This window comes from Rutidosis leptorrhynchoides, chromosome 4, assembly GCF_046630445.1.
Source record: "Rutidosis leptorrhynchoides isolate AG116_Rl617_1_P2 chromosome 4, CSIRO_AGI_Rlap_v1, whole genome shotgun sequence".
Lineage (NCBI taxonomy): Eukaryota > Viridiplantae > Streptophyta > Magnoliopsida > Asterales > Asteraceae > Rutidosis > Rutidosis leptorrhynchoides.
Genome location: NC_092336.1, coordinates 529,590,341 through 529,614,003, shown reverse-complemented (window position 1 = coordinate 529,614,003; position 23,663 = coordinate 529,590,341). Strand labels below are relative to the sequence as shown.

General features: G+C 35.2%; 1 protein-coding gene across 8 annotated transcripts; it reads left to right on the top strand.

The window, feature by feature from the left end:
* Positions 1-1,492: 1,492 nt before the first annotated feature.
* Positions 1,493-23,463, top strand: LOC139839616 (uncharacterized). Of its 8 annotated transcripts, none has more exons than XM_071829733.1 (48): positions 1,493-1,604; positions 1,835-1,963; positions 2,997-3,058; positions 3,782-3,897; positions 3,993-4,145; positions 4,511-4,671; positions 4,783-4,952; positions 5,040-5,104; positions 5,406-5,804; positions 6,139-6,323; positions 6,912-7,009; positions 7,150-7,335; positions 7,414-7,594; positions 7,677-7,856; positions 7,986-8,029; positions 8,342-8,398; positions 8,498-8,594; positions 8,863-9,035; positions 9,118-9,331; positions 9,461-9,586; positions 9,677-9,766; positions 9,947-10,063; positions 10,269-10,349; positions 10,571-10,678; positions 11,017-11,186; positions 11,360-11,438; positions 11,527-11,601; positions 11,726-11,823; positions 12,330-12,437; positions 12,604-12,661; positions 12,761-12,988; positions 13,083-15,116; positions 15,539-15,772; positions 15,856-15,951; positions 16,051-16,239; positions 16,754-16,912; positions 17,019-17,129; positions 17,265-17,363; positions 17,450-17,569; positions 17,708-17,851; positions 18,312-18,467; positions 18,569-18,691; positions 18,771-18,965; positions 19,430-19,579; positions 19,669-19,767; positions 19,882-20,004; positions 22,225-22,389; positions 22,490-23,463. In XM_071829733.1, the coding sequence occupies exons 2-48, from the start codon at positions 1,856-1,858 to the stop codon at positions 23,066-23,068; spliced, it is 8,763 nt and encodes a 2,920-aa protein (XP_071685834.1). In that variant the 5' UTR covers positions 1,493-1,604; positions 1,835-1,855; the 3' UTR covers positions 23,069-23,463. The 8 variants fall into 8 exon arrangements, with proteins under 8 accessions (XP_071685834.1, XP_071685831.1, XP_071685837.1 ...); XM_071829730.1 differs by having other exon boundaries at positions 3,782-3,912; positions 6,142-6,323; XM_071829736.1 differs by having other exon boundaries at positions 3,782-3,912; positions 15,539-15,763; positions 16,090-16,239.
* The last annotated feature ends 200 nt before the right edge of the window (positions 23,464-23,663 follow it).

Sequence of the window (23,663 nt, the reverse complement as noted above, 5' to 3'; positions counted from 1 at the left end):
TTGAGTTAATCACGATTAATCTTTTAACTTTTTTTAAAGGGCTTTAAGCATTATGACTATTTATTTAATTATTACATAGTATTTACTATAACTATAATTGCTCACAACTCATGTATATTGTTAGGTTCTCAATTACCTATTGTTTAGGGTTAATAAATGTGTCGTATTCGTCCCAATGCTCATACCAAGTGTACCTTATTATTTAATTTTTAATGTTTGATTTTAATTTTATTTTTTTACCTGTTCGTTTCTTTTTCCATTTAAACAACCTTCATGTATTGTTTTATTTTTTAATCTTATATTATTATTTTACCTATTTCTTTTAATAAAAACATTTTAATTTTAATTATTTTTTATAGTATTTTTAATTTTATGAATTCAATGAACTATTTATTTGTGGTGTTTGAACATATACAACAATAAAACTCAATTTTACAAAAGTAGATTATGATTTATCATTTTAAATGAGTTATTGGTGTTTTACATTTCATCAATGTTACTTTAGGTATAGTTTATCTTTTTTAAATACTTTTTTTTACAAAATACATACATATACATATAAATAAATAAATGAATAAGAAGATCAACTGAAGTACAACGACAAACTCGAAACATATCTTTTTTAAATATTACTACATTATATATATATATATATATATATATATATATATATATATATATATATATATATATATATGAATACTTTAATGTAACATTTAAAACACCTATGTACTATTACAATGTCTTATAATAATTGAAAATACACGGCTTAATTTTTTTTATTTCTGTAAATTAAATTTGTTTCAAATTTTTTTAATCTTTATTGAAGTATATATGTATTTTTTACTTTTCATTTAATTTAATATTTTACCAAGCGTTGATGTACAAATTTTAATAAGTTATGAGGCAATTATATATTTCTCGCATCAATACGCGAGCTATTATTTGCTTGTTATAAATTATAATTATAATATAATAATTATAATTATATTTTATAAGGGGATGATTGTCACACACACTTTTTTGATTCTCACACACCAATTTAAAGAAATGGAGTATTATTAGAAGAGTAAAAGGTTAAAATAGGTGTGTGAGGATAAAAAGGGTGTGTTAGAATCATCTCCCATTTTATAATGACCTAATTATATAATTTATAAATAATCGAATATTAATTAATTAATATTAATTAATTAATATTAATATTAATATTTATTCATATTTAATATTAATATTAATTAATATTAATATTTAATTTAATTTCAATTAATATTAATTTCAACTTTAGGCTAAAATCTAATTAAAAGCCACACCACCGGGTTTACACTCCGTGCCCTAATTTCTTCCTTATTTTTTCTTCTGATCACTGCTAAATTATCACTTTCACCAAATCTATAACGCTTTCCGTGTGAAATTATTCAAGCGTAATTGAAATCAAGATGTGAAACTAAGTCGAATTCAACCATCGAAGAATACAAACCATACCACATATGGTTAAGTCATATGAAATCTGCATCTATACGTTTCACATAAAGTGAGCAATCCACTTCATTAGGTAGTTCTCAGAGCAAATATCGTGATTCGTGATCCTAATTAAAGTAGTGAAGGTAATTCAATCATAGTTATACTCATAACTCCCTGTAATTTAGGTCAATCTTGGTAGTTGAAACCCTATTTATGTAATTTTTGTTGTTACAGTATCTGCTTGAAATCGTTAGATATAAATATATAAAATCTATCTTAATATGGACTGTTACATAATTACTACTAGTACTTGATTAGGCAATATGGTTAAGTAGTATATATGTTTATGTTTATATGTTTATATATTGTGCAGTAGTAATACTAGTAAATAAATATGGCGGCAACTCCCCAAAATGTTGAGATGGAAGCAGCAAAGTTTTTGCATAAGCTTATTCAGGAATCTACTGATGAACCGACGAAATTGGCTACAAAATTACACGTGGTAGGTCAACTGTACGAGCTTATTCACTTATTACTTGTTTTTTGTTGATCTTTTATGCATGCAAAATAGTGTCAGTTAGACCAGATATGTGATGCTAAAGCCAATGTGTTCCAGTCCAGCATGGTACTTATTTAAATCTAATCTAATTAAACTGATAAGGAAAACAGAAGCATATATTTTTAACTTTTTAACACAACCTTTTTTTGTTATGTACACAACCAACATGCTTTACAGTGTTGTACTGTACAACACTGTAAAGCATGTTGGTTGTGTACATAACAAAAAAGGGTTGTGTACATATCACTCCGAAAATATCACCTAAAAGGTTGCACTGATAGAAGTAAATGATCTCCTCGTACAAAATGGGGATGGATCAATAAAACATTGTGTTTGCTTGTATTGTGACAAAGAGTAGTAATTTAAATAGTTAAACGTGAGTTAATATGATGGTTTGCTCACAAAGTCGGTAGTGGGCGTGACCGAGTATTTGATTGAGAAAAGAGGCATTTCAATAGGAGTCCTCACCCTCATAAAGATGATGTTGTCTGTTCATTCTCTGGGGCAATGATATAATAGTGTGTCGGTCTGTAGTCCCTTATCTGCCGTGCAAGAGGTTCATTGATGTATTGAGGTAAAAAAGTCACTGGCTCTGTCCAATCTAAGTTTCTCTCAAGTCTAGATTATTTATCAATGAACGGTCAATCAGGAGGCCCTTAAAAACATTAGTCCTTCTTCTATGTCAATTAACTTTGTAGACAGAGAATATTTCCCTTTATCACATATATTTCAAGGCTCATGTTATACTGTAAGAGATGTATCAATTCCCTAACAAGACCCAATTCATTTTAATTAAATTGCTTCTATCTCAGAAAATCTTTTTCGAAGGATACCAATAATGACTACAACCATTCCTTCTTATTCTTTATGTGCTATAACTTTTTATTGACAGTATATAGTCAGGCATGTTATATATTGGCTGTTTCTCGTGTTGTATTGATTTTTAATTCTTATCTTTGTTTGTGTGGGTTCTCAGATTTTGCAGCACATGAGAACCAGTGGAAAGGAGAATTCAATGCCATACCAAGTTATATCAAGGCAAGATTGTTAACTTCATGTTTACTATGCCTTGACTGTTACCTTCTGGATTTTCATTATGACACAGCTGGTTGTTTTTTCTTTAATAAAGTAATGTCACTTTTTAAATAGCTAACTGTTAGTTTGTCTCATATTGTTGTCATATTCAGCCATAATGGTACAAAACTCAATGATAACTTGGTCTTAATTTCTTCCTCTTTGGCTCTTTGCAAATCCCACTTGAAAGGAAATGCACTATAATAGTCCCAAAACCCATCGACAATGAACATTTCATGTTCTTTGCCTGCACATACTCTACTCTTGGTGACTTGGTCCCAATTTATTTCTTTTTTTTTGAAAGTACCACTAAGAAGGCGATGAAGCGGTAGTTCTTGTCGCTTACACATTATTAGATGCGTATTCTTGCATGTCAAATATCCAACTTTCATCTCTAGCAATCGTATTATGCGACTCCTTAGGATCTAACCTAGCTAATTAAAGAATTTTGCTTTTGGATCATTACATTTTTTACTTTTAATAATACATGGTGATTATTGTGTGAATGAGGAAGTAACATATGAATTCTACACTGCTGAATTCTAGTTTGATCTTTACAGCTGGTATAATCTTAAGAAGTTGCTCACATGTGGCTACATATGCACATTATAAACTTCGCAATGTGGTATATGGTATATGACCTTTCAGGTTATATTAATTTTGTTTGATTTTCTTGACTTTTTGAAGGGCTATGGAGACAGTCATAAAAAGACACGGTCTTGATATAGATGCTTTAATGTCTTCACGACAAGCATTGACTAGCGGACCTTTAGTCGGAGATTCATCCATATCCCAATCTGCAGGTACAAAAAGATCATGTTAGTAGCTCTATTTAGTATTTCCTTACTAATGTGTGCTACATTTGAATGCAATTTGAAAGATTATAATCGAACTGCAGGTCCTTCACAGCATACCACTGTGGAAAATGATTCCACAAAACCTATAAAAACGGAGGACACATCAAATGCTGCAGTCTATTCAAGCAAATCCCTGCATGGTTCTGGTACTACAGGGCATGACGCTTATCAGGGATCTGTAAATCAACACAACTGTAAGTACCAATGACATATGATACCAACCGAGCAGTCTTTGAAAAGCGTTAAGTATTACTAGTAACATCACTTCGTTCTTACCTATTCTGTAGCTTAATGCCATAATCTCGTTCAATTGTTTCCCTACACATTGGGGCAATGTTAGATACTATTTTTATTGTTAAGAGATGTTTTTAAAATCAAAGAGATGAACAAGAGTTAACAGTTAACTTCTAGGGGTTCACGACAAAACTTCATCCCTCACCCTGCTTTCATTTGAGTATTTAACTTGGTTGTTTGTTTTAGCTTAATAAACCATTATGACATATGATTTTATTGGGTAAACACCAAGGCTTAATATGATCATATGTCATCTTAATTATAGCTATGAAGACTGTTGGATCTGTTGCCGGTTTTTCTGCTTCATATGAATCTACGGACCCTGGAAACGCTGCAGCATTGGCGCTTAAAGGCCCGGCTGGTAAGGCATTGGACCATGAAGCTGGGTTCTCAAATGTGATGGCAAGTGCAAGTAAGACACTTCAGGTATGACTACATTTTTTACCTTGTTACTATCGTTTGCCAACATAAAATAATTCAGTTATTTCTAGTTTGGTAGGTTACTAGGTATTATCATCTTATAAACGACTTTGACAGGGTGCTAGCTCGAACAGTGCTGCTGAAATGGGAGTGCTTCAAAATGAAGCTTTAAGAGATACTGGAAAGTTGCCGGTGTTGCAGGCACCGCCAGTTGGACCTTCCATGCCTTTTAAGGAACATCATTTAAAGCAGCTTAGAGCACAATGTCTTGTATTTTTGGCCTTCAGGTAGCTAATATGAATACGTTTTATACATACGCTGTTTAATGTTTGATTGTTTTTGCCTTCTTAACTGACACCATCTTCCACATGCAGGAACAATATGATGCCAAAAAAGTTGCATCTTGAGATTGCCCTAGGAAATGTCTTTCCCAAGGAAGGTAACAGGTTTTTCCTTGTTTAGTGGACACATATTCTGCCATCTATTACATTATATATTTGTTGCATGTCACAAAGATACATATGAGAGTATGGAATGATTGTTACATCCAATGGTAATGTATTTAATCTGTTGAGGTTTACTTTGGGATTAGTGCACTTGTCTTTATGCACGCACTCGTGTGTGTAAGGTCATAAAACCAGATTTCTTAAAAGGGATAGAGGGGTCTGGGGGTTGGTCAGGATACCTTTATGCTTGTGAGTTGTATTTGGATCATATGCAAATAACCTGTGTTATTGCAGATATTAAGGAACATAATCATCAGAAGGGGAAGGAGCAATCTGTTGGTCCTGGTTTCTCCAACACCGGATTTGTTTCAGAAACAAACCTATTAAAAGAAGCCGAGAAATTTGACAAGATCAATGATAAAAATGACCTACCCGCTGGTCTTCCTGAACATAATATCAATTCAAGGAAGATTGAGGCAGACATGCAAGCTTTTGAGGCAAAAGAATCGCAGATGCCTGTAACTAAAGTAGCACAGTTAGATCCAAATAATATTGCACGACACGCTGGCCTATTTGCTATGCCTGATAGCCAAGTGAACCGGCATGGTCAGGGTCATTTGCAAGGTTTTCCTATGAATGAAAGGCACATGGTCCCGAAGATTGCTAATGTTCTTGAAAAGGATGTAATACTTGGTGAGAACTATCACCTTATAGCTACAGCTTCTTGATCTACTCTTATTTATTATACAATTAAGTCAGCAGTCAGGTATAGGAAGCCTTTTAAGGGGTGTGCTTTTGTCTTTATGCTGCTTGTTACACACACCATTATCTAATATCCTACTATTTGTGAAATTATAAGTCAAAACAGCTTACCTTGTAATTTATGCTATAAGAAAAACCCTTAACAGGGGCAACTAATAGAAGATAAATGTGTTTAGTATTGCAGATAATTCATGTACTTTTGAGTATAAAATCGTATTTGAGTGTAGTTCTGATTTTCGTTGGCTGAAAGGATGTCTTTTTGTAGCAGGAAACAATAATGGGGGAGATGATAATTCTGAACTAAGTTCTTCACCAGCATTGCCAAAGTATACTACATCTGAAAAGTTGATTGCAGATTGCCTAAAGAGGAAAGCTGCTGCTGATTCTAACTGGGCTGTCAAAAAGCAGAAAACAGAGCAGAGGATCTTGGCTCGTGTTGAGAAGTTAAAGGTTTGCTAGCTTTCATAATGTTCTACATATGCCTTATATGTTGTTTGTTAGCTCTAGCTACAGATTACTGAATTAAATGGTTAATCAGAGACTTAGAGTAAAAGCTGAATTGACATCAAGGTTGTAAATTTGTTGGTTATATCATTGTACTGATCACCATACAGCTTTCTCTATACTTACACTGGCAATGAAGGACTTGTTAAATTTTTCGATTGAGGCGGATTCCAAGTCTTTCATGACATTGATCTAACAATCTCTATAGTTGGTGGTCTTCGGTTGGCCTTTTAAATTGGTCTGAGATTCTATTTAACCTTTTAAATTGGTCTGGGATCCTATTTAATGTTTATGCTTTGGTTCACATATAAAACTTAGATTCGCCTCCAAACATAAGTAATAGTATCCCCAAATGTATTTCTTAGTTGTCAAAATTCAGGACAGTAATCATTGATGATCTTTTTTGGATCCTCTTGGGAACCTTTTTTAAAGGGTAGCATTTGTGAAGGTGTATAATTGGATGGTATTGTAACATTATTACTGGTTAGATTATCTTTATGTTTATAACTTTTTTTCCTCGTTAACGTTATGCAGGAAGCAGTCAGCTCTTCTGAAGACATATCAGCAAAAACCAAGAGTGTCATTGAGCTAAAAAAACTTGAACTCCTAAATCTCCAACGTCGCCTACGGAAGTAATTTCCTGATTAAATAATATTTATATGCTTTCTTCGAGTTGTTTCTATTCATGATAACTATCTTTTTAAAAAAATGAAGTAGGTGAGTAGTTCCTTTTTCTGTGGTCCTTTTGTGTAATAATCTTTTTGTGTTGCAGTGAGATCCTGAATGACTTCTTTAGACCTACATCTAATGAGATTGATCGCCTTAAAAATATCAAAAAACATAGGATTGGTCGACGATCAAAGCAAATAGAGAGGCATGAGCAGAAAATGAAAGAAGAGCGTCAAAAGAGAATTCGAGAACGACAGAAGGACTTCTTTGGTGAAATGGAACAACACAGGTATGCATTCATAATAAGTTTACTTGCTAAATTATGTTCATTTTTTTCTTTCTTAAATTCTCTCATAATCTGCTTTAGGGAAAGGCTGGAAGATGTATTTAAAAATAGGAGAGAACGAGTGAAAGGGTTTAACAAGTATGCAAGAGAGTTTCATAAAAGGAAGGAAAGACTTCATAGGGAGAAGATTGATAGAATTCAGCGGGAAAAGATTAATCTTTTGAAAATTAATGACGTTGAGGGTTATCTTCGAATGGTTCAGGTAAACTGCTTTATCAGTATTATTCATAAATGATATGCATTCTAAGATTGGGTTGAAAAATAATTCAGAAACATTTTTGCAGGATGCAAAGTCGGATCGAGTGAGGCAACTATTGAAAGAGACTGAGAAGTATCTTCAGAAGCTTGGATCTAAGCTGAAAGAGGCAAAGGTTATAAACAGATGCTTTGAGACTGATATGAGTGGTGTAAATGACAGTGGTGAATTTACAATTGAGAATGAAGATGAAACTGACCAGGCGAAGGTACTCTGTTTTTTAATGTATCTTTGTAAATTTAAGGAATCCACCTCATTTGTTTATTTGCCTTTAATGTTATTGATGGATTTGTTTGTTTGCCGTTAATGTTATTGATGGATTTTATGGATTCAACAGCATTATATGGAGAGCAATGAGAAGTACTATCTAATGGCTCATAGGTAATGAACTACGTTCCATTTTGGTTAAGTAGTCATGGTTCTTGATGATTCACTAGAATGTGTCATCACTAGTTCTCTTCTCTCATTTTTTTTTTGCGATTTTCTTAAAGTTCACCTTTTGTTTCTCAAGTTTATTATTTGTACATTTTTAGCGACATTATAAGATAAAATAAAAATAAAAATACGCTTGAAAAAATGACCTATCTGGTAAATTTAGTCATTTTCCGTCGAGATTTCTTCTATGGCCATGATATTATTGACTTTCATCATATTGTTTATCTTCTCAAACTTATTATAAGTTCCATTCTGCAGCATCAAAGAGACTGTAGCAGTGCAGCCATCAAATCTTATTGGTGGAAAATTGAGAGAGTAAGTTGTAAAACATCCTTTCAATAGTAGTCATCATCCTACTACGAACGTGATCGATTGATTGAATTTGAGATAATAAGCCAAGTGGTTTGATCATAGGTACCAAATGAATGGATTACGATGGCTACTGTCACTGTACAACAATCATTTGAATGGCATTCTTGCAGATGAGATGGGCCTAGGGAAAACTGTTCAGGTACCTATCATGTTATTTTTTCTGTTTCTGCTGTTATGTAGGTTCTTGTTTTGAGTGTGGTATGGGTCTTGATATGAAACAATCCTTGAATATTTCATTGAATCGTACGGCATATATATTACTCCAAAGGCCTAACAAACCTCTTATCATAGGAGAGGATACGTACATACTAAATATAACAATCTATGCTACATATAAACCATATACAACTCGTACTACTGTATGTACATATTATACTACTATCAAGTCTGATATGCTGTTCTCGCAGGTTATTTCTCTACTATGTTATCTGATGGAAAATAAAAATGATAGAGGGCCATTTTTGGTGGTTGTGCCATCCTCAGTTCTGCCTGGATGGGAGTCGGAGATTAACTTCTGGGCCCCTAGCATCAACAAAATTGTCTACTCTGGTCCTCCTGAGGAGCGTCGGAAATTATTTAAGTATGAGATCTGAACTCGTAGGTGTATGAACTCTGTGCAATCAAATCTCTTAATTAATACGGCCTTGTGTGAATCACTGCAGGGAGAGAATTGTTCAGCAAAAGTTCAATGTTCTATTGACAACGTACGAGTATCTCATGAACAAACATGACAGACCAAAGCTGAGCAAAATACATTGGCATTATGTCATTATTGATGAAGGTCATCGTATAAAGAATGCTTCGTGCAAGCTCAATGCTGAATTGAAGCATTATCATAGTTCCCATAGATTGCTTTTGACTGGAACTCCTTTGCAGGTATGAATATGATTCTAGGCATCTCCTTACAATTTAGTAATTTTTTTTTGTACTTTATGATATAGTTGTATTTTATTATCAAGCAAACATTTCATCATGACTAATGTAGGTTATTTGTTTCATTTGCAGAATAATCTTGAGGAACTATGGGCACTTCTTAACTTTCTATTGCCAAATATTTTTAATTCGTCAGAGGATTTTTCCCAATGGTTCAACAAACCATTTGAAAGTAATGCAGACAACTCACTTGAAGAGGTAATCATTGGCTACATATTCTTCTGTTATAAGTTACAAATCTGGAAATTACAGTATCTTGGAAGATGAATTTCCTCGTATTATGTTCAGGCTTTGCTCTCTGAGGAGGAAAATCTATTAATTATAAACCGTCTTCACCAAGTTTTGCGCCCATTTGTGCTTAGAAGACTGAAACACAAGGTTATTCATTGTTTTTTTATTTTTTATTTTTTATTTTTTTTTTATTTTTAAATTACATGCAGTGTATGCACTCATGAGGTCACATGTGTGTTTTTTTTTTCCCTATCTGTTCAGATGTTCCTATTAATTTATCCTTAGAAAACTGTAAATATATTACCTAAAATTATCATAACTTGCTAGGTTGAGAATGAGCTACCTGAAAAGATAGAAAGACTTGTAAGATGTGAGGCTTCTGCATATCAAAAGCTATTGATGCAGAGGGTAGATGACAGTCTTGGTGCATTTGGTGCTACAAAGGTTCGTTTTCTGACAACTTTCATTTGTAATCAGATATTGCTATCCATTCCCAGGTTTATCATTGCCAATTCAAGCGCAACTTGATTGGATAAATAATAAATAATTATTTAAAAAATGAATGTGATGGGACAATAGTTGGATGAGCTTAATAATAAAATCAACTTTTTAAGATGTCTTTGCTTCAACTTTTTTCTTGTCTCTCTAGGCTCGAGCAGTGCACAATTCTGTCGTTGAATTACGAAATATTTGCAATCATCCGTACCTTAGCCAGCTTCATAATGAAGAGGTTGTTCTTTTCCTTTATCCGTATATTATATGCTAATTTTTTTTCCGCCTGATAATATAACTCCAATATGATATGCAAGTAATCATGTTTCGGTGTTACTTAGGCAGCTCTTTGTATGCTTTTGACATGCATAAAGTACTTGTATAACCTGAAATCATTTTAGGTTGTTAAAAATAATGCCATTTTTTTAATGATTTCTGAATCTATTTGTTTCATTCCAGGTTCATGAATTCATTCCAAAGCATTATCTTCCAAATATTATAAGGTTTTGTGGGAAGCTTGAGATGTTAGATAGACTGTTGCCCAAGCTAAAAGCTACAGATCATCGGGTATTGTATTCTAACCAAGTTTGTTGAAATGGAAATAACATCTAGATAGGGTGTTATAAGTTGTTATATGTTATCTTAATATTTTAGAAATATTGACATTGACATTGACAATAATGTCTATATTCACCTAATGAACATATAATACACCCTCATTCTGTTTGTATTTGTATTGGTACATCTGTTCTTATATTTTTGTTTACCTGTAATATTGGGTGGGTATGGGTGCAGAAACTGTTGCAGAAGTTAGTACACTGCCTCTTTCATACACATTGACTAGTTACACCTCTGTTAGTCAGCATTTTGTTTTCAGATGCTTATGTCAGATGTCATATCTGCAGATACTTCTCTTCTCAACGATGACCCGGCTCCTTGATGTTATGGAGGATTATTTGTATTGGAAACAGTATCGGTACCTTCGTTTAGATGGACACACATCTGGAGGTGACCGTGGGGCATTAATTGATGAGTTCAACAGACCAGGATCGCCATATTTCATATTCCTACTCAGGTAATGAGCAAATCTTGTTTTCCATATTCCTTCCCATGTGATCAGCATTTTGTTGTATATTTTATCTTCCATCTATGTCACAATGGTTGTGTTTTTGAAAGGCATTTTACACAAATGAACATTTGCACGTGTTCTATCTAATACTGCTGACATGGCGTTTCTGTGATTCATAGTATACGTGCTGGTGGTGTTGGAGTTAATCTTCAAGCTGCGGATACAGTCATTATTTTTGACACAGATTGGAATCCACAGGTACATATATAACAGTGAACTATTTCTAATTAATATTATATGTCTAATTTATCTTATTTCGATGGTTCTATGCCCTATCTATGGTTAGGTTGACCTGCAAGCACAGGCTAGGGCTCACAGGATAGGTCAGAAGAAGGAAGTACTCGTTCTTCGGTTAGAAACTGTATGTATATTTCAGGATTTTGGTATCTTATAAGTTCAATGTTCATGCTTTTATTGTTCAGTCTTATTGGTAACTGTTAAGATACTTTGGGCTATATTCTTTATTGAAAGTGTGTTAATGCTAGGTTAAATCGGTAGAGGAGCAAGTTCGAGCTTCAGCTGAGCACAAACTTGGAGTTGCTAATCAGAGCATTACTGCTGGGTTTTTTGACAATAACACAAGGTGTTCATCATAATGACATTATATTATATTATATTATATTATACACATATGCTACATGCATGCATATTTTGTGCATATAGCTTTCACATGTTATTTACATATTTATAACATCCATATTGCGTTTATATGTATATATCATTATGCATTACATCCAATATCTATATGGATATATTATGCATATCTGTATTATAATTTTATTAATTTTATAATATATGTACATAAGATGGATGTATATCACATGTTTTTAAAAGGTCTTATACGTCTATAATATCCATTGATATTATGCTTATGGTAAATATATCATATTATATGGTTAATAACCAAATATATGTAAATAGATGTGCTCTATGATACATAGATATATATTAATTACACATTTAAAATATATGATGTTATATATGTATTACAATTGTAATATCTATCAATACTGTGTGCGCGTGCGTAGACACACAAGAACGTTTTGTTATGTAAAAAAAGTAGGTTGATTGTTATTAATTGTATTGTAGTGCGGAAGACCGAAGAGAATACTTGGAGGCTCTGCTGCGTGAGTGTAAGAAAGAGGAAGCGGCTCCTGTCTTAAATGATGATGCTCTCAATAATATCATAGCCAGGAGGTAAATTCTAGGGTCTTAGTATGGTGCCCAAATTGGGTAATTACACTTTTTATTTTATTTTTTCGTTGGTGTCTGTACTCCCATATAGTAGTCAAGTAACTTCAATAATGGTAATTTGCAAGCTTAAGTACCAGTGGTATTCACACTTTTAAGTTTGTTGATGCAGTGAGTCTGAAATTGACGTATTTGAGGAAATTGATATAAAACGGCAAGAAGAGGAGCTGGTATTTCTTTGAGATCTTTATTGTGTTGCTAAAACTATAAATAATTATTCAGCATCTCTATGTTGTCTTTGATAAACTAATAGTATGCATATTGTGCAGTCTGTATGGAAAAAGTTGTTAGTTGAGCAAGGGGGAACAAGTACAGAAGCCACACCTCCCCTTCCTCCTAGGCTTGTGACGGAAAGTGAATTGAAGTCATTCTGTGAAGCTATGAAGGCAATTGAAGTTCCTAAACCTGTAGTTGTCCCAGGTATCGGAGGTAAAAGGAGTAGAGAGCTTGGGAACTTAGATATTCAACATTATGGAAGGGGAAAGCGTGCACGAGAGGTCAGTTAATACGGTTCTTTTTCCAAAAAGGTGGGGTATTTCATTTTCTTTTTCTGTTCTCATTATAATTTTTTTTTTTTTGCAATTAAAATAGGTGCGTTCTTATGAGGAGCAATGGACGGAAGACGAATTTGATAAGCTATGTCAAGCTGAAAATCTCAGCCCTCCTATCCACAAGGAAGAACTAAAAGAACAGGATTTGCCCGTTGCCAAAAATGAATCTGCCACGGTCAGTGCTACAGAAGCTGCAGTGTTGCCAAACGTACAGCCAATGCAACCTTTGGATCGCAGCGTTCAACAGCACAAGGAGATAAATCCCCCATTAAAACGGGGTCGTGGTAGGCCTAAAAAGAAACCATCAGGGATGTCTTCAACTCCAATTGGTTATCCAGCATCTTCAATACCTATCTCTTCTACTCCTAAAAGTGTTCCTCCAACTGTCCAACCGTTGGGTGTACAAACGGCTCCTGGTTCTCAGTTGAATATTACCAGCCCTTCTGGTTCCAAGTCAACTTCCTCTGATACATTGACATCTGCTAATACTAATGAGACCATGACTGTGCCTCCTGGTTTTCAGCCAGTTACAGATCATCCTCCTGGTTTTCATCCAACTGCAGATCATGATCATCCTCCTGGTTTTCAGCCAACTGTAGATCATCCTCCTGGTTTTGAATCGTTGACCGTTCCCCCTCCAGGCTTTAAGCCCATTATCTCTCCTCAGCAGATAACCCCTCCACCCCCTGGATTCGAACCGAAGATGGCATCACCCCCTCCCATGGCAGGTTCTCAGTCAACCCCTACTGTCCCTGCTGCACCCTTACCAACCAGCACCTTGAATTCTCCCAGTTCTCATTCGATTGCCGCATCTCATTCTACCTCTACATCCAAGGCAGATCTCCCTCCTGGCACTCTATCAAGCCCTACTTTACCTTCGGGTCCCGTTTCAGAGCCAGTGGTCCCCCCAACCTCATCCGATTCCCAGTCTACTAAATCTCCTGCAGTGACACCTGGCAGAGGCAGAGGTCGGGGACGTGGTCGGGGTCGAGGTAGAGGCCGTGGTGAAATAATTGATTCTGAAGTTGTTCCCCAACGCAGGGGTCAGATGCTGCATAATGTGGTATTAGCTATTCCCAATAATCAAACTTCTCCAGTTGGCAAGCCAGAAACAGATTCCCCAGTGGGTCCCTCTACTGCTTCTGAAATAGGCAACAAGTCTTCGGTTTCCGTCTCCACTAATATAAATGCTATCAATAGCACACCAGCTACTGCTTCTGAAACAGGCAAAAAGTCTTCGGTTTCTGCCACCACTAATATAAATGCTCAGAGTAGCACACCAGTTACTGCTTCTGAAACAGGCAACGAGTCCTTGGTTTCTGTCTCCACTAATATAAATACTGTCAGTAGCACACCAGTTATAGGGGTAGCTGATACTCCTGTACAAAAAGTATCCCCTTCTGAAACCTCCACTGCTGATATCGCATCACCAAAAACACCAGTCCCTACTGCACCTGTCGCTACATCTTCTACGTTGACAGACACCGGTAGTACCATGGTGGGGACCACACAGACACCTGTTTCCGTTTCTGTAGGTTCTCAGTTCACTGAGCTTGGAACAATAAGTCCTCAGACAGCTACACCACCTGTATCTACTCCGATTGGCGCTGATTCTGCAACTCCTAATCCTGTATCAAAGCAAGGTCGAGGACGCGGAAGAAAGGCGGCTGAGAGTGGGTTAGGGTCACCTCGCCTCACGCGAAGGAAGAAAAAGGATTTGGTAGAAGCTCAGGAGAAAACATCTAATGAACCAGTACAGAAGAAAACACGAGTATCTTCTGGTAGAAAAACCGTAGCTACAAGAAGTATGCTACGAAATGAAGCTCAGAAAGGGAAAGATCAACCTATCCTAACAGATGACCATTCCGGCAAAGGTAATAAGTTGGGTCAATCGTCAGAATTAAGCAAGTTTGCCGATGCAAGTACAGTAGACAATAGCTTAAGTACCCAAGAGGAGAAGGTTGAAGAGCCAAAAGGTATTGCAGTGGCCACTGAGTCAGTTTCAAAGATTCGTGATGCTGGTAAAGATACCAAGCCTGACGAATTGGATCCCAAGACATCAATTAATATGGAGGTGAGTATATGTTCATATAGTTTATGCCTTTGCTAATGTTAAAGTTTAGAATTCTTAAACTTGCTTGTCATGGAGAGTTAAATGCATAATCTTCTTGTATAATCGGCTGTCAACCTGTAATTTAGTTTTGCTATAATGTAGCCACCAATCTGAAGTCTTTTGTTTGGCCTTTTTTTGTTTGACCGTAAGTAATTTTTACATGCTATAATGCCTCCATCATTCTTGCGTCAAATGTTTGTCTGTAGAAGATCTGGCCTGGCACTTCTATAAGTTTTGTAGAATGTTTTACAACCTCGTGTGTTCTATGTAATCATCTCCAGTCAGGCCCTTGTATTTCAAGACTCTTTTAAAACCTCGTTTCTTGATGATGTTATTATCCGTCACATCGCTTATAATTCTAATATCATTAATGGCTTTTGCAGAAGGGAACAGAGTCCAAATCAGAGACGCTGGAGGGGAAAGGGTCCAAACCCTCTAAAGAAGTTGAGAAGTTGTCCCACACTGAGGATACTTTAGCCACAAAAGTTGATCTCAAGGAAGAGACTGAGCAAGAGGAACTAGCAATAGCTTGCACTGCTTCAGAAGATGCTAACAAAGATAATAAAACTGAAGTTATCGTGTCTGAAAGCGAATGTCCTGTCAAAAAGGTATCCAAGGTTATTGCCTTCCTCTTTTTAGCTCGCTACTGCATTTGATATGTATATAGCCTCTTTATGGTTTTAAATTTTTGGTCGTACAGACTGAAGAAAACAATCCTATAATCATTGGAGAGACCCTGGAGGCTGACACTGCTGAAGGAGCCATTGAAGATAATGTAGTTGAAGTTGTTCAAAAGGTACCTAGTCCTGTTTGCAGGTTGAAATTTGAACAGTGTAAAATGTATGCTTTTATAAGTTTGTAGTATGTTTATCAGCAACGTCATATAATGGTGCAGCGTAAGACCGTGAATACTTACATTATTGGAGACTTACAGGTGGAAACTGAAGCTGCCTCTTCAAAAAGCACCGATGAGATCTCCCATAAAGAATCTGAGTTTAAGGAGAAGGATCAAGGAGCTGAAGATCCCATAAGGGAAGATGTGGTTGATACCATCAAGACATCGTTAGAGCTTTCTGTTACACAGGTAAAATCAAGCACTCTTAAACCATTCGTTAAAGGATTTATATAAGTTGTAGGTCAGTGAGTTGCCTTTTAAGACTCTCCATTTATTATTAAAAAGCATGTTCAGAAGTCTCCTATTTTAAATATACTATAAAAGGTTGTGCTTCAAGGATTATGGGCATTCATTTGAGACTCACCAATTAACAGTTACTCGACGTTTTAAAAAGTCCCCATTAATAAAGAAATTCACACAATAAAAACATCATTTGATACTGACATCTGTTGAGGAATCATTGAGTAACGTTATCTGCATATGATCTTCAGACAATATGTAGGATGTGAAGAGGTGAAATATAAAGTAGAGTAGACGAAATTCCTTTATATTGAATAAGAAGTCTTTTTGATTCATTGAAATGCTTCAAATATGCTACTCATACCTTTTTTTGTGTCACTATTGGCTCCTTCCATGGGACATAGGCCCAAGTATGCGTTTTGAACCATGACCATATTATCTCTTCTAAATATACGGTGTGCAGGGCGAGGGAGATGATCCTGCAAATGTTGAAGGAAGCAGTGTAGTTGAAAGAGATGCTAAATCATCTGACGATGTAGTGGAAACAAGTGGTGTGTCAGATGACGTTGAAAAAGCTGTAGTTGAGGATGAGAATACAACAGATGATCCCCCTGTTAAAGAAGTATAATTCCAAATAATGTTCTTATCTCAAACTTGATTTGTATACATTGTGTGACATTGCATTTTCTTTCTGGCATATACACAATGTCATTTTTCTGCTATTGAAGGTTGAAGATGCCTGTCAAGGAGAAACTGAGAATGAGAAATTGGGAGATGTTAGTTCCATTGCAGAAAATGTAGTTGACGTGGAGACAATACATGCTCCTCCCGTCAGTGTGGTAGCAAACTTGTCTCTTTACTATTTTTTTCCGTGATTTTTTGAGTTCAATTTCTGATAGGTGTCTGCTAACTTATCTATATGGTATGTGTGCAAGTTCAATTTAACCACGTCTTTATGTTTGTAAACCTTTCAGGATGAAATGGAAGGTGTTGAAACAAGTGTTTCAGAATCTCCATTAGACACAGGTGTCAAACCTTTTGAAAAAGCTGATGCTGCCTCCTTGGTGGATACGGTGTGTAGCTGGTTGAGTGTTTTTTCATCACAGTTTAATTGTGCTTACTTTGATAAATGTTTTAACCTTGTTCTTTAACTGTGTAGGGTAAACAAGAAATTGACCACAGTGACAGAGATACGGTGATGGAGATAGATGACAAATCCTCTCAAAAGTTGGAGAACCCTGAAAGTGAGGAATCAGTAAAAGTACTTCCTGATGTACAGGTGCGGCACATGTTTCTCCGTTTAAATAAGGCTATGTTTTAGATGTATGTATCCATACATGGACACCTTTGTTTATTTTCTGATTCTCAGTCCAACTGTTAAGCATGTTTTGCAATCTCAAATATATGATTCCTGTAGGAGACAATTGAGGTTTCTGAAACCACTGATGGTGCTATGCCTGTGAACACGGAAGTCACCCCTTTTGAAGAGAACAATAATGAAATGCCGGGAGAGTCTGTTATTGGTGCTGAACAGAGTACAGATTCTCTTCCTCTTCAAGAGGTAAACCATGACTTGGTTATAGTTTCTGAAAGATGTATGAAATATATTTGGTTACATATATAGTCGTAAAATGAGAATGTCAGGTCTGGTTGAGCTAAACTGTAAACACTTGTTTCTCCGTTTTTTCCTTGTAATCTGAAATAATGTATTATAAATAGTTCAAATAGCTATATAATTACTTCAGTTAGGAATTTTTTGTTACTTTCTTTTTCTTTATTTTGTTGAATGTGCTACAGGTTACTTATGACCGACCCAAACCACCCCCCCCCCCCCCCCCCCCCCCCCCCCCCCCCCCCCCCAAACACCCCACCACGCGTTTGTATGTTTGCAAAATCTAGAATAACTTGTCTAGCCGTTTTAACCCATATCAACCTATTACTAAACCAATGGGTTCAAATTGTCACCCTTTATTTAGGTACAGGGAGTCCCTAATAATTGACGATTTTTATATGTAATACAGGATGAAAACGGCGGCCTTGATGTTGACAAAGAGAATCTCGGTGAGGCAATAACTGAGCAGGGGCAACAAGCGACAGAGTGCAATGCTTCAGGAGATACTGGCAAGGATAATAGGACTGAAATGATGCTTGAAAATGATGGTCCCGTTGAAAAGAAGGTATTGAATCTTATTGCCTTTTGGCCTTTTAAGGTCACTACTGAATGTAATATATATGTAGTTACTTTCTGGTCTAAGTAGTTGTATTTATGGATGTACAGACTGAAGAAGACGATGTTGCGCTCATTGATGGAGACACCCTGGAAGCCGACCCTGCTGAAGGAGTTGCGATTGAAGAAAATGTAGTCGAGATTGTTCAGAGGGCATCAAGTCCTGTTCTGCAGGTTGATATTTTATGAATGTAACATGTATGCTTCTATATGTTTGTAGTTTGCTTATGTGAAACCTCTTACATTGATGCAGCGTACAACTGAGAGTTCAGGGATTATTGATGACTTACCCGTGGAAGCAGAAACTACTTCGTCAAAAAGGACCGAAGAAATCTCCCATGCAGAAATGGAGTACAAGGAGAAGGTTCAAGAAGCTAATGATCTCATAATGGAAGATGTAGTTAATACCAACAAGACATCGATTGAGCTTTCCATTGCACAGGTTAAGGTCAAGCAAACTCAAATTATTTGGTTAAAGATTTTTTACAAGTTGGCATTTACGACTCACCATTTAGTATTAACAATAACATGTTGGGAAGCACCCTTTTTCAAAAAGGACAATAACAGGCTGTGCCTGTTCGTCAAGGATTATGGGTGTTAGTTCACACTTTTTGGTGAAGAGTTTCACAATTTACTAGAAGTCACTATCAATTATAATTTGAATACTGATTTATTTCTTGAAGCATAATTATTTTAATGTGTTGTCTTTTTTATAGCATTTTCCGATCCATTTCCTGTGAATTTACATCCCTTGTGTTCCTCACTGCTGGCTACTCAAAGCCTTTCAGTGCGTATTTTTATTGAAGATTAGACCCTTGGCCAATAAGATGGGTTAAAGTAGTGTCTCCTTTCATGGGTCGTGGGCCAAGTTATGCCGTGTATAATGACCACATTCTCTCTAACTTTGTGCAGGTTGAGAGAAATGATGTTGCAACTGTTGAAGTAAGCAACATTGTTGATGCTAAATCCTCTGATGATGTAGTGGAAGCAATTGGCGTGTCGGGTGACCTTGGAAAGGATGTATCTGGTGAGAAGACAGCAGATGATCCCCATGTTAAAGAGGTAAATATTATATCGGTGTCTGCTTTTCTATTTATATACTAATGAATGTGTTTAAGTGAAAATTAACCTTGTCATCCTATTTAATGCAGGGTGAAGCGGAAGTCTTTGAAACATTTAATGCAGGATCCCCGCTCGACACTGGTGTCGAATCATCTAAAAAAGCTGATGACGTCTCCATGGTGGAAACGGTAGTGTTTTTGTATTTCCGTTTATATGTGCTTGGTTTTCATTAATGTTTTATTTATGTATTCAATATTTAATATTGTTATTATTATTATTATTTCTGATGATGAACTTTGTAGGAAAAACAAGAAAATGATAGCATTGAGAGAGGCACACTGATGGAGATGGATGACAAATCCTCTGAAAAGTTGGAGGATAGTGCAGGTTGCGCTGAGAAGGATATTCAACTACCTGATGCACAGGTGTCACACATTACTCCTGTTGTTTGATTAAGGCTGTATTTTCTCTAACGAGTAATGGTTTTTTTGACCTACCCAATTGGCCTACTTTTCCTCCTACCAAATAGAAATTTAACATGTGTCCTTCCTTTTTGACTGATCATGATTTAATAATCAATATGCCTAAACTACCCTTATTTTAATTAAGTTCTAGGAGTATAGATTATGTGAATTGATATTTGCACTCTCATTTTTTATTGTTCCACCACAATTATAGTTAACCACCTAAAGTACCCCTGTATTAAATAAATGGAATAATCTATGTTGCTATACTTCTTTCATCTACATAATCTTACGGAGTATTCGATATTAAATTGGTGGGGATCAAGCCAAAATTAAATAAATAAAAATTTCTTCTTCTCTATCCTATAATGTCTCTCTGCAACTAGCTTTTTATTTCACCCTCAAAAACAACCCCAAATATTTAAACGCAATTTGATTTTGGATCTAGCGATTTAGATGTCACCACCTACACCAATAAGTTCATGCACTTTTTCGAACCTGAGAGTACTAGTTTATCTGACAACCGTCACCAAACACACCGCCACGCGCCACCCTTTCTGGTGTAGCCGTTAGCCGCTACCGGCCGCCAGTTACACAGCAAATCGCCGTTAGCTGTCGTGGTATTTTTGAACATAGAAAATTGCCATAGCTAATGGTACAAACTGTGGTATTTTGAGGCATGTAATTTTTAGCAAAATATGTGGGTGTTTTTAATTTTTAATTTTTGATTTGTTTCTTATTTTTAATTATTGATTTTCGTATTATTTAAAGATTTGCAAGGATCTAAACGTGAAATCAGTCTCCTTTAATTTGTTTATGATTTTCCTTTTCTTTATCAACATTTTTCGCATCATATTTTAATTAGGGGAATTCTTAAATTTTGTGTATTACTCTCCTTTTCTTTTTCAAGATTTTCTTTTTTTAACATATCTTAATTAATCAGCAGAACTTGTTACCAGTTTTGTGGATGGAAAAAAAAAATGAGAGAGAAAAAGGATACTAAGAAAATGAAAGAAACGTTGAAATGGCAATCAAAACATTCAATATTAAACATAATTCATAAGGGCATTTTAGGAAACAGGTTGAAAAAATGGCGGAAGAAGTAAAAAGAGTGTTGGAAATATCACTTCCCGATGATTATACGGATATCTCGGTTTTAAAGGATAAAATTAGAACTCATTTACATATTTACGTAAATGTATGAATATAAATATTATAATATTATTAAAACAATTGCTAGTCTTTTTACTCCATTTTTTAAACCATAAACTTTAAAACCCAAACCATAAATTCAAACTCAAAACACTAAACCTTAGACTCCAAACCTTAAATCCTAAACGCTAAATTCAAACTCTAAACCCTAAATCCAAACCCTAAACCTCAACACAAACTCTAAACCCCAAACTCCAAACCCTAAACGTAAACACAAACTCTAAACCCTAAATCCTAAACCCAAACACAAACCCTAAACTCTAAACCCCAAACCCTAAATCCTAAACCTAAACACAAACCCTAAACCCAAACCCAAACCCTAAACTATAAACCTTAAACCCTAAACTCTTAACCCTAAATCTTAAACCCTAAACCTTAAACCTTAAGCCTTAAACCCTAAACTCTAAATCATAAATCTTAAACTCTAAAATTAACATATTTGCTAATATGTTACTTTTAATTAGTAGAAAAATAAATTATAAAAAAGCTAAAATCATTGTTAATACAGAATAGAAAATTAACGTGAAAATAAATAAATTGATAAATAAATAGCTTGAGTTGTATTGTATGTAACTATATTTTCATTTTTTTTTTTTTCATTCGACAAAAGTGTTAATTTATTATTTTTTGACACATACAGTGGATTTTACTCCGTAATTTTCTTAAGGTGTTCATAACAATGTATGTTAATTACTGTAATTATTAAGGATAGTCTAGGCATATTAACTATTAATTCATGAATAACGAAAAACGAAAGACACATGTCAAATTCCTATTTGCTAGGAGGAAAAGTAGGCTAATAAGGTAGGCTAAAAAAATCATTTTCCTTTGTGTTATTCGTAGTTTCTTTTTTATTGTTGAATTCGCTTTGAGCAACTTTTGACCCTCTTTGGCATCTTTTTTTATGTAAATGGGGAGTTAATCTTTGGTCGTATTAATTAATTGACCCTTCTATAAAAATTAATACAGGATGAAACAGGCACTCTAGATGCCAACAAAGAGATTCTCAATGACGCAGAACCAAAACCCGTTGAAATAGTGAACAAAGGCATCCAAGTGGTAGCTGAAAGTGAGAATCTAAAAGGATGTGCTGACGCATTAGAAGTCAAATGGAAGGATCTTCATGTTGGCCAGGTTAAATCTAGCTCTGCTGTTTCAAAAGCTGTAACATATTAATTTCCTTAGTTTCTTCCCTTACTGAAGTCACACATATTTACATATTTGAACAATGCAGGTTGATGGAAGAAGTGCTGAAACCATCAATGCAGAATCCCTGGATAATACACAGGCCGAGTCGTCCAATAAATTAGACGGACCCTGTGAGGACAAAAGTTTGCATAACGAAAAAGATCACAAACCTCCAGCTGAGATCGTTGAGTCAACAAAGGATCTTTCTGTTTCAGAAGTCGCTGCACAAAAAAATGTGGAAGAAAGAGAGATTAAACCTTCTAAAATAGGGTCTGATGTTTCTACAGACCAAGAACTAGATGACTCAACAAATGAGCTTATCGTTTCAGAAGTTGCTTCACAAAGCCCCATGGAAGAAAACGAAACGGAACCTTCTAAAACAGGAATTGACGTCTCAACAATTAAAGGAATTACAGGGACCGATGCTTCAACATCTATAGAAGAAAAGGAGTCAGCTAAAGAGCTCTCTGTTTCAGAAGTTGCTTCACAAAGCCACAAGGAAGAAAAGGAGACCGAACCTTCTAAAACAGATGATGATTCGACTGTCTTGGAACATGCAACTGTCAAGGACCAAGATATCAGTGAAGAAATCTTGAGCAGTGATGTTGGAGTGCCTGATCAGTAGGCTAAATATTTAAACAAACAGAACATTAGCCGTAATTATGGTTTAGCTTGTATGGTTGTAGCTATGTAACAAATATTGAAACTGCTCTTATATGCTTAAGCTGATGTGTTAATTATTGGTTTTACCATCTTATAGAGGTATCCATGTCTCTTAAACATGGTAAAATATGATATGTAAGTGATGTGGTATGAAAACTTGAGGAACAAGTAAAAGGGTTTACTTGAAAAGCAAGCAAGTAATTTGCTGGAATATTTTTATTAGAAAAGTTTTAATTATTTGTTTTAGGAAACTTAATTAGGTCTTATGTGCCTATATATAGGAATTAGGATATATGTTTATGTTATTTTCATTCAATTTTTAAGTCAATAAAGTTCTGTGTTCTTGTTTACTCTTCATTCTTCTTGAAGTTTAAATTTTGGTTAACCGCATTCGCGATTAATTCCAATTTACAACGTGATTGTAAATGAATCCTTCCGTTGTCCTACTCCAGGTGGTATCAGACTAGCAATTGATTCTAGTTCCATCAATCTGGGTTTCTCCTAAATTGATATCTTGAATCAATTTTATCGAAGTTGATTCTATCGAACTTCATAAA